Source organism: Ananas comosus, linkage group 11, assembly GCF_001540865.1.
Source record: "Ananas comosus cultivar F153 linkage group 11, ASM154086v1, whole genome shotgun sequence".
Taxonomy (NCBI): Eukaryota; Viridiplantae; Streptophyta; class Magnoliopsida; order Poales; family Bromeliaceae; genus Ananas; species Ananas comosus.
The window spans coordinates 11867976-11882959 of NC_033631.1; the positions used below are offsets into that span (position 1 = coordinate 11867976).

The 14984-nt window shown below is 40.6% G+C and overlaps 4 protein-coding genes across 4 annotated transcripts; 2 read left to right on the top strand and 2 right to left on the bottom strand.

Annotated features, from left to right (window-relative positions):
• Window positions 1846-3508, bottom strand: LOC109717037. Its single transcript, XM_020242683.1, has 3 exons — window positions 3437-3508; window positions 2450-2507; window positions 1846-2361 (listed from the first exon to the last, which is right to left on the bottom strand). The coding sequence occupies exons 1-3, from the start codon at window positions 3475-3477 to the stop codon at window positions 2188-2190; spliced, it is 273 nt and encodes a 90-aa protein (XP_020098272.1). The 5' UTR covers window positions 3478-3508; the 3' UTR covers window positions 1846-2187.
• Window positions 5957-8884, top strand: LOC109717743 (probable pectinesterase 53). Its single transcript, XM_020243631.1, has 5 exons — window positions 5957-6427; window positions 6623-6812; window positions 7123-7329; window positions 7999-8234; window positions 8672-8884. The coding sequence occupies exons 1-5, from the start codon at window positions 6051-6053 to the stop codon at window positions 8817-8819; spliced, it is 1158 nt and encodes a 385-aa protein (XP_020099220.1). The 5' UTR covers window positions 5957-6050; the 3' UTR covers window positions 8820-8884.
• Window positions 9461-12681, top strand: LOC109717846. The gene is made up of 3 exons (XM_020243785.1): window positions 9461-9649; window positions 9877-11681; window positions 12042-12681. The coding sequence occupies exons 1-2, from the start codon at window positions 9583-9585 to the stop codon at window positions 11127-11129; spliced, it is 1320 nt and encodes a 439-aa protein (XP_020099374.1). The 5' UTR covers window positions 9461-9582; the 3' UTR covers window positions 11130-11681; window positions 12042-12681.
• Window positions 12614-14619, bottom strand: LOC109717845. Its single transcript, XM_020243784.1, has 2 exons — window positions 13802-14619; window positions 12614-13548 (listed from the first exon to the last, which is right to left on the bottom strand). The coding sequence occupies exons 1-2, from the start codon at window positions 14437-14439 to the stop codon at window positions 12837-12839; spliced, it is 1350 nt and encodes a 449-aa protein (XP_020099373.1). The 5' UTR covers window positions 14440-14619; the 3' UTR covers window positions 12614-12836.

Sequence of the window (14984 nt, forward strand, 5' to 3'; positions counted from 1 at the left end):
AAACAAAAATGCTCCAGAATCCGTCACATCAATTGTCTCATGTATGACTCACAGCTTCACTTTAAAAGATTCACTTGCATGATAGTTAAAAATGTACTCTCACACATGCTTTGCACATCACATCACATCACATCATGATCCTGACCTGCACCAGTAAAGTTGCCGTCCAGCCAATCCGCTGCTAACAAAGAGTGCCAAGAACTGACCGTTCCGGGACAAGTGGCAAACAAAATTTGATAATTAGCACCGGAGGCCGCTTGTTCGAATTCTAGTTGATTCACATTTTCAGCTAAATTTATTTTTAAATAAAATAAAAAAAAAAACTTCAAAAACTCTCATTGTGGTTTTAATTTTTTTCACTTTAGTACCATGTGGTTTATAATGTATCAAGTTAGTACCTTGTGATTTCTCACTTTATCGCTTTAGTACCCTGTGGTTTAAAGTGTATCAAGTTAGTACCCTGTGGTTTTGCACTTTATCGCTTTAGTATTTTGTGGTTTTAATTTTGTATCAAATTAGTATCCTGTGGTTTTTTAAACTATAGGATGCTAAAGTGATAAAGTGTGAAACCACACGGTACTAAAATGATAAAGTGCAAAATCATATGGTACTAACTTGATACACTTTAAACCACAAGATACTAAAGTGATAAAGTGAAAAACCACAGGATACTAACTTGATACACTTTAAACCATTGGGTACTGAAATAAAAAAAATGTGAAATCACAGGAAAGATTTTTAAAGTTTTTTCTAAAATAAACGAAGCGGATAGCGTGCTACCTATCTCTCTAAAAAAAAAAAACAAACAAAGAGTGCCAAGAATCTCCAAATCTCCTACTTTTTATGAACAGCAATGGCTACAGCTACCTTATAATATTATCTTATTTTTTATTTTATTTTTTTTGGTCGATACAGTGCAAAATTGGCTCGCTGAATTGGCGATAGACATTAGATAGAGACCCTCTATGCACATGAGGTGGGCTCCCTATTGTGCGATGCTCATCTTCTCAGCAAGCCGAATCCACAACATGATTGAAAACCTACAGTAGAGAACTCAAAAAGTATTTTTTTTTTTTATGGGTTATAAAAGTTTTAGTAAATATAATGTAGATAGTTTAAATTGATTATGCATACAAACTACAACATTGGATAAATTTATCATTATTTTGATAATTCATCAGAAACTTTCTATAAGAGACTCACAGCATTTTTCCTTTTTTTTTTTTTTCTTCCTTTGGTTAGAAAAAACATTGTGCTTTCCAAAAGATAAGAAAGGAAGATAACAAATATATCAAAAAGGATTTAATCACATCATATATGGTTACTTTTTGAGGCAAGGAAAATACAAAAGGACATGCATTATTGGAAGATATTTATTTTTCATATCAAATATCTGGGAGATTCTATAAAGAGAAATGCTGCTTATACACCTACTAAAAATAGGGTGTAAAATTTAAACCCAACCATCGAAAGTTTAGACACTTTTTTAAATTTTTAATATTGAAAATATGTTGATAAAATTAGTGTAAAAATAAGAGGCCCCTGAATTATTTTTTAAATGTAACTTCTATCCAAGGTCCATCCATAGTCCCTCCTTAGGAATACGACGAAAATTTAAAAATTTTCTTGATAATTCTTACAGCTTAAAGTTGAAAGCAGTTTAACAGATATATAATACACACACAACAAGAATAAGTAAAGTGTGCCTAAAGCACAGAGAATGTTCTTTCGAATTAACATGAATATGAGAATAAAAAAAATAAAAAGTTCAACATGCAGCTGATTCTTTGTAACAACTGATAGATTAGTCCTAATTAACTCCCCAGAAGAACACAAACTATCACATTTTCTCAAATTTAATACCTGTATTTGTATTTCAAATGATATTTGCTTCCCTAATTGTACATTATCTTGCACTGTTTCCACCAACAGATATATATGAATCCATACAAAAGTTCCATGGCATTATGACGATACATTGAGCAGGGGCGAAAGTAATAGACGTTGATATGGAGCCAGCCATAATACGAGCAACAAAATGCTATACAAAACTTAAACAAAGAGTTGTCGCCAAATAATCTGACCACTAAGTCTGAGAAAGAGAATTCTCTCGATAGTCGAATGAGTAGTTTTTGCTTGCTTTATCTTTGTTTCTGACCAAATTGGCACCGACTCGAAACTCTAAAGTCATTCACCAAATAGGTCTGCGCGAGTCGGGATAACTGGAACAAGATAGTTTCCAAAGGGAGAGTCAAAGCTTCTATAATTCCCGAGACATCCTTCTAGCTGTGCTTGAGCCACGGCGAATTTCTTGGCCTGTTGAACTCTCGAATCCACCTGAACAGCAGGACTCTCTGGAACCTGCACATACAAAGCCGGTAACAAACGATACTCAAAAGATAGAACAAAGAAGATTGTCAGCAACGAGTTTAAGGAGGTAAACACATACTGAGGAGTGATGTGGGGATGTTACTATTTTATCAACCGGAGTTTGTGAGGAATTATTCCTGCATTAATGAAAGAAAATGGGAAATTAAAGAGAAAATCATTGTTTGGGCATTAATGGAACAAGTTGAATGGGGTTAAGTTTATGACATAATAGTCTTGATTTATTCCATAGAGAAGTCCTAAAAATCGTGATTTTGAAGATGCTCCGTTTCATCCGTGAGGTTATTATCACATCCTTAACAATTGGGAGTCACTTTTCGACTACTTTTCATGCCTATCCACAGACAACTAACAAATGCTCCCGAAGTAAAACAGGAGGAGATTTACTCGATAAGTTACGCGAGCATCCTACTCACACATAACAGCAAAAGAAATGCATTTGAAAGGTAGATATTGCTTATTGAAGGAGTAAGAAAAAACAAATTTGGAAGTCGAATCACGAAGAGTAAACTAAGCCTCTGAAATTAATTCCTGCAACAGTTCTAATCTGTTCATGGTGCAGAAAAATGATACAAGTTCTCACAAAACTCATGACAGCTTCCGCCGCCTAAATTACTTTACATAAACATAAACAATTGTTATCAGAAGCACTTCGCAAGAATCCGCTTCGCATATGATAACATGCTAATATGCATGCATTCATGCTCCGAGTTTATCAACATGCGTAAATGCTCGTGTTCTGGTGTTCACGAGCAAAGCCATGATTGCGTTTTCAATTCCGATTCCAATTGGGAACAAACACAGCCTCAGAATCCAAAGCACAAAAACATCACTGCTTATGCGTATTCAATCAACAAAAAGGGTAGTATAGGCCCCATGTTCATTGTTCAATCAACATGCTTCGTTTTCGATCACTAATTGCTAGCGAGTAACAAATTATATACACAAAATCCAAAGTTTACACACCATTTCCCTTCCTAAACTCATCAAAGTTTCATTTTTCACCCTAAACTCATCAAAGCTCAAAACCCTAATTTTGCTCTCTTACCGGTTCGGCTCGATCTTCCTTTTCTTCGGCGCGGATTCCATCGACCTAAAATTAGCGGCGGTGGCCTTCGATTCGCCGTTCATATATATAATAAATATAAATAAATAGTTCACAGCCCAATTAAACACCCATTTTGGATAATGGGCCCAATTTAACTAGTGAGGCCCAATTTAGAGTTGTGGAGTTGCAGCGTAAATGGCACGTTAAAGCGTCTGCGTACGTTTTGGGTGAAATTCTGAACCACATCTAAACTAAATTATGTGTTTTGATCCAGAAATATTGAATTCAGGGTCTAATTTCTGATAGCCAATGAACCCAAACTAGATTGCTCTGTGGGTTCGACCTGAGTTCATCCGCTGAGGCCTAAAAGTCTGTTTAGCCCTGCTATATACTTCTTCTTTTTTCACCTTTTTTGAGAAAAAGGTAGCGTGCTATCCGCTTCATTCATTTCAAAAATGAACTTGGAGGCATTGTGTTTATACTTTAAACTCCAACTTTAGAGGCATTGTGTATAACTACGGCAATGGCACTGCCCATATTATTTTTTCTAAAAAAAAAAGAAAGAAAAAAGTACCGAGGCATATAGGATTTGACATCGCCACTATTTTTTATGTGCCACCATGCGATGATAAAGTAATTAAAATCGTGATACTAGTAACATTCTGCAGAAAAAGCTGAGTACTGTACTATAATCATGCGATGATAAATAAAACGGTGCTTAAGTTTTCTAGTTTTTTTTTTTTTTTTTTTTCTCTAGAAAACACAAGCTATACACATAATATGAAGCATTTAGAGAAATGGTCACCAAAAACAAAACCGTACATAGAGTTACATTATTGTTGCTGATCAAGACGCACTAAGCTAAATAAACATAACAATTCCACCGGCCTATTTCTAAAAAGGCCACTTCTAGCTGATGGGAAAATACATCTTGATTTTGCCTGGCCCGAGTGATGCCAAGTGTGACGTGAGTACATAGACCACTAATAAAAAAAAAAAAAAAAGAAGAGCCGAACAAATCCACTAGCTTTACCTATTGCTCGAATTCCCTTCATTGGATAGAATAATAGAGTATCATTATATGGTATGGTGTTTATTATAATTTTATAACAACATCTGAGCTTGTGACCTAATCCTATTGTTGAAGGGGAAGTTGATGATGATGGTGATGGTTCTCTCCCAAATTAAGTCACTCGTCCATCATCCTGATATTTTTATTTTAGAATAGGCAGCGCACTATCTGCTTCATTCATTGAATAGATGAACTAGACTATAATGGTGAGGCAACTAGGGTCTTGGAAGAATCAGAAGGAGATTAAAAAGAAGATGCAAAAAAAAAAAAAAAAAAAGACACTAGTGCCGTTGGAGGAGGATTTCCCAAGAAATCATCTTGATGTTTTCTGGTGGGATTATGATGTAATAATAACTTGGCAATGCTTCCCATTATAACTAAAGAAAATTAGCAAGTGATCGTGTCATTTAATAATTAATAATGCGCGCGTATTTTAGTTGTTGTGCGCACTAATTTTTACACATCACTAATATTTACCTCACTAGTCGCCTTACTTATTTGCTTTGAGTCACAAGTATCTTTAATAGAGCTTTAAATTACAGTGGTTGTAGTTTTGTTGAGTATAAAATATAAAAATATTATTTTTTAATAACTTAAGTTATTGTAGAACAATAATTATTTCATATAGTTTAGTATATAGTTTAGTATAATATCAGAGTAAGAGGTTATTCCGTTCTCTGGTTGCTTAATTAATTAAAGACACTACCCACCACAGATTAAGTTGGATTTAGCATATACTGAATCTAGCTCAAATAAAAAGTACACTAATTAAAATAAATTTAAAGACTTAATTGTGATCATCTTTTATTATTTTATAAACTGCAGAGGTATTAATTGGTAAGATAAAAGATGGAAGAAATTGATAGCACATTTTGAGCCTTAACTTGAGCTACTTAACATTCCTTAGCTATTTAGGCCCATATATGGGGATGGTAAAAAAGACCCACACAAGAGAGAGAGACTCACGGGCAACAACAACAACAAAGGAAACAGAACAAGAAAGTAACTGTAGCAACAAAAAAAATAATAAAGAAATAATATTATCCTCAATGATATGTTAAGAATTTTTTTTAGCTACAGTGCATGATGTGCGACAATAATTTAGAGACGGTTGATTATTTGCTGGTTGGATGCGTAATCAGTAGATTTTTCATATATAACATTTTAGAAGATAGGCACATTTCAGGATCTGAGATGGAGGTCAAGAGTATTTAAGAGTTTCTTGTTACCGCCGCCAAGGGATAGCTACGAGGGATCTAACCAAAAATTAAAAACCCCTAGCTAACAGGAGAATAGAACCAGAACAACTGAAGCTCACTATTCCAAAATTATATTATTATTGTTCTTTCCCAAAACTCCCAAAAATTCCTTAAAAAAGAGAAATGCTCTCACCCCTCCTACAAAAGAAACATGTGTACGTACATAGTAGTCACCTTGTGAACCCAATCTCCCCCCCAACTTCAACCCGTGATCTCCCTTAAATTCCACTCCCATTCTACAAAAACCAACTCCCTCTATCCCTTTCTATTATTCCACTCCCTCATGGCCATGTCTATGTACAAGTCCTTCATTGTTTCATCATCAATTCTCCTCTTCCTCTTCCTCTTCGGCTCCGTCCACGGCCTTTCGCGCACGAACACGCTCCGACCGGGTCGAAACCCGCCGCGGGAGCCGTTTCCGGCTAATGCGACCGAGACCCAGTTGGTGGAACTGCAGTTCATGAGATGGGTCAGGTTCATTGGTGGACTCAAGCACAGTGTGTTCAAAAGAGCACTCAACAAGGCGTTCCCTTCTTACACTTTAACTGTGGACAAGAACCCTTCTTTGGGGGACTTCACCTCAATCCAAGATGCAATAGATTCACTCCCCTTTATCAATCTACTGAGGGTCGTGATCAAAGTTAATCCCGGCATTTACGCGTGAGTCATATCACACACATGCTTATCAACCAACTGCTTAAGTAGATGAATTTTTATTTATAATCTTTTCTGTCAGTGCACATGACATGATTCATATATATGATATCCACTGTACGCACGAGCAGACCAAATTCTATCGAATTGGTCTTCTATTACTTTTCTTTTTTTCAATTTTTAAATTTTGTGCGTGTATAGGGAGAAGGTGAGTATATCACCTATGAGAGCATTTATAACAATAGAGGGAGCAGGAGCGGATAAAACGGTGATACAATGGGGAGACACTGCGGACACAATTGGGCCCAGAGGCCAACCCATTGGAACATACAACTCCGCGTCTTTTGCTGTGAACGCCCCTTTCTTTCTCGCAAAAAATATTACTTTCAAGGTAAATAAAATTATATTCATTCATTAAATTCACATAACACATTTTGTCATTATTTGTTTTTTCCTCCTTTATATGCTCAAATTAACAACAAACTTTTAAGCTTATAAAGAGTGGTCGATCGTTTTAATCATTTATCCCATACTCTTTTCACGATCAAGGAAAACGTGTTTTAGAAGAGACATCAGGACATTCTGCTCTGATATTATATAAAGTAGTTGTTTCTTAAAAGAACTTAACGCTTTTCCAAAGTTATATTTTATTTTATGTAATCTTTAACACAATATGTATATATTTTTATATATAATGTTAGAACACTACCCCCGTACCGGCGCCAGGAGCAATGGGGAAGCAAGCGGTGGCGTTCAGAGTATCGGGTGATAACGCGGCCTTCGTTGGTTGTAAGTTTCTCGGTGCGCAGGACACTCTCTATGATCACATTGGGAGGCATTACTACAAGGATTGTTATATCGAAGGCTCGGTCGACTTCATCTTCGGAAATGCTCTCTCCTTTTTTGAGGTTCGTATCTCCGCAACTTCATTTCATTCTACTACGGAAACTTTCTTGTATAATTTTGATTTCAGTTTGAAGATGTTGGATAGCAATTCAGGTTTGCAGATCATGTTTGTATTAGACAATCATAGTTTTGCGTGTTATAAGTTCCGTAAATGCAACTGCATGGACCCAACCACATCGCGACTCGCTGAGTATTGCGTTAGATGCTTCTACAAACTGTTGCTGTGCACTCTGATGGGGATCGCAGTTCCGATCGAATTGAATTACGATTTTTCTTTGTAATTTGTGCCTAGCTAGTTTATTGTGTCATGTGTAAAATTGTTCACATTGGAATGTTGATGTCCCTAATGGTTCATACTGTGAAAATGGATGCCCCCACATTTTTGTGTACTTAGGATAAACAGGGAAAAAGATGCCATATTGTGTCAGTTAATGCTTGGAATGTCTGAGTCAGTGAAGCCCCAAAAGAATATTCAAACAGAGAGAATAAAAAACTTGATTAATAAACAAAGAAGTATGGTCAAGGACTATGATAAAATCAATGTTTATTCCTAAATCCTGAGGTTAAACCTGTTTGATTCGTTGTCTTTGCACTGAAATGCGTACGTATGTTGTTTTCCAACCAAAAAAGCATTTAGGAGTCAACCGTAGCTTGTGCTTATCTGTTTGCAGGGGTGTCACTTGCACGCGATCGCAGAGAGGTACGGGGCAGTGACAGCTCAGAACCGGATGAGCGGAGCGGAGGACACAGGGTTCAGCTTTGTTAACTGTAAGGTGACGGGGTCGGGGGCTCTCTACCTGGGCCGCGCCTGGGGCAACTTCTCCCGCGTCGTCTTCGCCTACACCTACATGGACGACATCATCCTCCCCCGTGGCTGGTACAACTGGGGCGACCCCAGCCGCGAAACGTGAGTTTAAAATTGTCCCCTTTGTTGTCGCTACTTACGCAGTCCGCGGCACAAGGATAGTATCTATTCGTTTGTATATCTAAGAAGCCAGGGATCAAGCCTCAATTTTAAACCGCAAAGAGTAGAGATTAAACTCCCGACCTTGCTAAAACTGCTATTTTCGAAATAAATTATATTTTACCATGTTAGCATAACACCATCCAATTTTATCAGCAAAAAAAATTTGATTGAAACAATAATGTAAGAAAATATAAGAATCAAATAGCAAAAAAATGTAAATTCTATACCAACCTACGAACAGTTAAACACTAAAAGCTACACAAAATTTCTAAAAGACAAAAAGGCATGCACAATCAATTAGATTGCTTAGCATGATATCGTGCCTAATGTAAATACTAGGTGTGTAAGCTTATATACTCTTGTCAAATTCATCGCAGGACGGTGTTCTACGGTCAATACAAATGCATCGGCCCCGGAGCGAACTTTGCGGGGAGAGTATCGTGGGCGAGAGAGCTCACTGACGAGGAAGCAAAGCCCTTCATTTCCATGAGCTTCATCGACGGTTCCGAGTGGATCAGATTTTGATACAATTTCTCTCTTTCTCGCTCTCTCCCAGTTGAAAAGTAGTTAAAGAAAGAAATTGAACTGCTTTCGCGAAATAAAATTGCATGTATATCTTGTACATCCCCTAATCTTTGTACTCATTTGATGAAATTTGTCCTGCTAACAACTCCAATAAGAAATTAAATACAAAAATAAAGGTTCAGCTGAGTTATATTGAAAAGAATGGATGGGTTTGATATTGAGCACGAACCCACTAAATCTGAAAATAGAATTAGAGCTGTAGTGTGGGTCAGGTTTGGTTCGGCTCAGCTTGATCCGGGCTCGAGCCTAACATTAGCTCTCAGGCTAAGAAAGGCCCAGTCCATGTTCAACCCAATCCGTTATTGTAATATATTATTAATTATTTAAACAGTATTTTAAAGGAAATAATATAAAATTGCACGAATATAAAGTTTGCCACGTGTCAAACTGTTATTAGATCCTGTGATCTTAGAAAGGAGAGATTTACATTGTTCGCAGGGACACCGGAACACACACTTTGGCACAGGCGATAAGACCGTTGAGACCACGAATTCCCAACGGTCGAATAGAGAGAGATTCGAAATTTAAACGGTCACCTACTCCGAATCAACGATCCTTTCCCTCTAATCTCCATTCTATTTCTCACTCCTCGCAAAGAAGTGAATGATTATAGCAATTTCTCAGCATTTTCTTTGCTAAATGTAAAGGAGGATTCGTGGGATTAAATTTGCAGATCATAAAAAAAAAAAAAGAAGCGTTTTTGATGGATTTTCGTAACAAAATTCTCTCCCCAAGTTCGTGCATTGGTGATGCAAATCACTTCCTCTCTGGTAATTCTCTTCCCCATTTTGATTAATTTTAAACATCTATATAATGTTTGTCCTGGTGAACATCTATCTATCTCCTTGTGAATTGCTTTTAATGTTCTTTACCTGTGCTTCATTATTACTACTTTTCCTTATATTTTTTTTTCCTATGATTATTCTTTTCCTCCTCGTCTGAGTTTCGGTTTAGTAATCAGCTGAGTTAAGCCTTTTCTACTCTTTTTTAACTCAAGGTTCTGAAAGAAAAAAGTGTAGCAAAAAGGAACTTGTCGAAGAAAACGATGAGAACTGCGAACATGTTAACAATTCCGGAACAAGCGCACGAAGTCCAAAGAAAGAAGAATCTAAGATGTTCATGTCGAAAAGTGTATCTTCAACAACAAACACGAATATTCTGACTGAGAGAAACAGCGCTTCCGACACCTTCTTCGAGATTAACCCTCAATTAAAACCCTCACTGGGTCTCACCGATTTCGAATCCTCTCGTCAAATAATCACACCTCACTCGATAGGAACACGGTCACTGGTCGATAACAGTTCACTCGGCTCTCATTTTCCTTCTTCGGCTCCTTATGATCCTGCGACCAACTACACGTCCCCAAGGCCCGAATTCCTCCGCTACAATCCAAACAGGAAAAGGGAAATCCTTTCGTTCATAGAGCAAGAGATGGAGGAAGAACTAGAATACAGGTTCCGCTCGAGTTCTTCGTCTGATACTGAGAAGCTCAACACAAAGGGATCATCTTCACATTCATCGGTTTCTTGCCAATTAAATTTACACAACGAAGAATTTATAATTGCTGATGAAGATGATAGTGATGTTGAAGATAATGAGATTGAAGAGAAGGAAAGGTACACCGGGCTAGCATGGAAGTTGTTTCTTCTATTTGGGGTTTTAGCATCTTCATTTTGTTACATATCTTCCATGAATTCGATTGCCGATACTTATTCACTAGAATTAGGAGTAATAGGAAGAAATCTCAAGAATACAAGGGATTGGGCATTTCCCAGGAAAGCGTACATTGGGGCCATGTTGGGCTTCTCAAATGTGTGCTTACATGCAAGTCTTAGTGAATTTACGTGCCGAATTGATGGTAATCTTAATGAAGGGAATGACTATGAAAGGAAGGAATTGAAAGGAATACAACACGTAGAGAGTTTGTTCAGATCAAAGAGCAACAACGTGAATGAAGCCGAAAATGAAAGGGATGAAATTATTAAGGATGAAACACTCGGTGATGCTCACTCAGTGGCTGAAGGAAAGGTCGGGGAGACTGGTTATGTTAATGACAGCATTGCTCCAGGAAGAAGCACATTTGAATCCGGAGATGAAAACGGCGATAGTGACGCATCTTATAATGTGATAACGGACGAATCTTTTCAAGCTGCGCCAATTGAGGTAGCTTCTTTGAACTGGACAGTTGATGAAGAAGCACGACCGGATCTCATTACATTGGAAGTAGATGAAACTTCTCTGGACGATTAGAAGAATGAACAAACGAAAATGCGAGCCAACTTCTTGGTTGGATTAGGACGGCCGAGATATGTGCCATATTTGATATTTCTTTTGACGTCTTTGTCGATGATAATTGGTTTGAGTACTTTGTACAAGCACTTCCGAAGGTGTAATAAGATCTCTTCTCCTGCCTCTTTTCCGTCTCCGTCGCCACCTGCCTCTGAATTTAAGGAAACTAAGATTGGTTCGGAAGTTTTTGCGAAGGCTAAAACAGCTGACAATGCTAGTGATTTAGATGTCGAGCGCAAGCGTTCAGAGACTTCTGCGAAGGGATACATGGATTTGAATGGGGCTCGGCCACCAAAAGTCGAATTATTAGGGGAATTCGCACTTACAGGTGCAACTTCCTCGAAAACAAGTTCTGTTCAAAGATTGCAGAGAAGAGGAGCTGATTCTTCTGCAGAATCTCCGCTCTCTCAGAAAAGAAGCTCAGCAAGGAATAACACTTTGAACGAATCATCAGCATCAGCGGAGTCCAATACAAGTAAGAGCTCTAGTGTTCCGAAGACGCAGAGGAAAGAGGTGATTACTTCTTTTTAGTATCATTTCGGAGTAAATTCTTGCATATTTGCATTTTGTGTCTCATAGAAATCACAGTATTAGATTTATTTCCATCCATTTATTTACTAAAAAGAGGAACAGAGTTTGCAATTTACCTTGACATAGTAATACATATGATCATGATTTAAAAGATGTGAACTTGTAGATTGATTATTTATTTGATTTTGTTACAGCTGTTTTTATCCAAATAAAATCATTGCGTGCCCTATTTTAGCTCTTTCTATTAGATTAATTGATAACCATTTATTGCAAAGTAGAGATCTTGTTTTACAGCTTTCCAGTTAATGCTGATCACTATTTTTTGCTTATGTGAACTAGCAGGCAAGAGAGAGGGGAGATATTGCTAAGATGGAGACCGCCACCACTCCTTTGAGGCGATCGAGCCGGCTCCGCAATCGGGTCAATACCTCTCCTTGAGCTGCAGAAGATGTCATGGTTTCTATCTAGATTTTGACGTTCTTCTCCGATGAGCCGGATACGGAAACAGCTTCCTGTTGTTCCAAATTTTGGTCTAGGCATTTCCTCTGACATAGGATGATGTAAGAAGTGAAAGTTCAGTAATGTTGTTGTATTAGCTGCTTGATTTTCATAAGCTTCGCTAAGTTGTGCACATCCATCTAATCAAAAAAAAAAAAACATCTATCTAATTATTGTGGACAATTTGATGCACTCTACATCCTTAATGTGCATGAGAATAAATATTCATTTATCTCAAATTTCAAAAGAATTTGATGGAAATCCAAATCAAATCACCACCTAGTGAACCTGAGTATATGAGCATTCAACCGGTTTATAATCATATCCTAATTAATAAACTCACATTCATATTCATAATTACTATTATTATGCAAAATAATCCGTACGTGGCATACGAAAATTAGATACAACCCTCAAAAGATGAAATGGCCTCACTATAAATCAAATAAAATATGAAACCAAAATTAAAAACAAAAAAACAAAAGCATAAATGAATAAAAGAATAGGAGTGAGTATACATTATTAGACAATCTCTCTCTCCTCGTCGTGATCAAACCAACGCCACCACACGATAACAAACGCCAAATTGGCCATCACCTCACGAGAGCAACAGGAGCCGTCCGATTTCCCAACCCGGAACTAGTCCTGATCCTGATCGCCGCAGAGCTCCTTCCGCAGCCTCCGCGAGAAGAGCTTGCAAGCGTCCATGCTGAGATCGACGGCGGCGGAGAGCGCCACGAAGAGCGCCGCGTCGGCCACGCAGGTGACGTGGCTCACCCCGACCTCCACGGTGGGCCTGCTCACCTTCCCCTCCCCCTCGATCGCGCACCCCATCACGAACCCCCCGCCGCCCGACGGCCCCGATCCCGCCACGTGGCCCTCCGTCAGGTCGATGGCGAATTTGCCCCCGCGCCGCACGCTCAGCACCGACTCGGCCAGCCGGATCGCCGAGCCGGAGCCGGCGCCGACCCCGGGGCCGGGGCCGGAGAGGAGGTCGAAGCGGTAGCCGAGGGCGTCGACGGGGCCGCGGTCGCGCCAGGCCTCGAGCCGGCCCCACGGCTCCCAGTTGGGGCCGGAGCCGTGGGGGCCGGCGGCGGCGCGGAGGATGAGCCACGCGCCCGGGTTGGCGCGGGAGACGCGGTCGGAGCCCCGGGAGGGCACGAACGGGGTCACCATCGACGCCGCCGCCACGGGCGACCCCGACAGGTCGTGGATCGTCACCGTCCATCCCTTGCGCTGCTCCATCCGACGCTGTGAGGAGGAGTAGCGCCGGTCCCGCTCGCGCCCGAAGGAGCCGAACCACGACCTGAGCTTGCCCGCGCTCGACTGATCCGGATCGGACGGCAGTGATCTGAAAAAAATTGTGCCGCGCGTGTATGTTAGTCGGCCGAAATTCAAGTAGCTAGCAACAGTGTGTATATATAGACAGTGAGCATTAGTATCCCAGACACTAGCTAGTTAAGAATAGTGATGACGAGCATTATTAACTAACTAATAATTGAATTCATTCGGTAAATAATGACCAGATTCAAATAAATAAAAAAATAAATAAATAAATAAATAAATAAATAACATAACAGTAGAATCATGATGCGGAGTCTAACCTGGATCTGGTGGTGCACCGTCTCCGGTCGGCGCTGAACCTGCAGCTAAAAACGGGCTGGCGAACACACCCACCGCCGCGCCCGCTCCTCTGCACTTGATACACCACCGGGCTGCACTCGGGCTCGCCGCCGAACTGGAACACGAAGCGGGGGTCCGGCTCGGCCCGGACCACCAAATGCAGCATCGCCCCCGAGCCGGACCCGACCGGAACCCACCCGCTATGCGCCACCACCACCCCCTTCCCCCCCTTCCCCGCGCCCTCCACATCGACCCCGACCCTCACCCTCCCCATCGCCCTCCCCGCGCTCACCCCGCACGTGCTCCCGCTCCGGCCCGCGTAGACCGTCACCACCAAGCCGGCCGGTTTGCCCGCGAGCCGCCGAACCGCGTCCGGCCCGAGGCTGATCACGACGGGCGTCGACGGCGCCGACGCGGACGACGCCGCGGCCGTCGGATCGTCGGCGAGGGGGAGGGAGACGGAGGCTGCGGTCTGGGACGGCACGACGTCGGGGATGCGGAGGGTGCAGAAGCAGGGGGTCGTGGACGGGTGCACGCCGGGCCCGGCGGGTCGGGTCACCGCCGGTAACTTCACCGCGAGCGACTCCACCGTCACCCGAACGAACGGGCTCGGCTCCATAGCGCTATCCACACCGCACGCACCTACCCCAACTCTCTCTCTCTCTCTCTCTCTCTCTCTCTCTCTCTTTTCTAATAAGTGTTGAGCTGTTGTGTGTGTGTGTTACGTCGCGACTCGCCTTGTTCTGATCTCTCTATACCTACCATATAAATGATAGTTTAAATATTTATAATAGTAGCCGATTTATAATGCCGAATACAACCTGGATAAAGCCGTCGAGAATTTCAGAATATATTAGCATAACATTACGTACGTCGTTGTTACGATGACACGTGGGGCCAAGTTATGTGGATCCTCAATGCCAGGTGAGAATGATTGAGTACTAAAAGTGCAAACCAGTAAGGGAGGCGACGTGGAATGTCCTGATTGGGTGAAAATAGTTATAAAATTTTATTTTCTATTAAAAAATTATTATTTACAGCCAGATTGTCATGAAAACTACATAGCACGTATACGACTCGACCGTCGGGTACAAATTTAATAAAAGTTTGGGGGGTTCAGTGCGAATTTTACAAGGGAAAGCCCGAAAGGGACGGGGGGGGGGG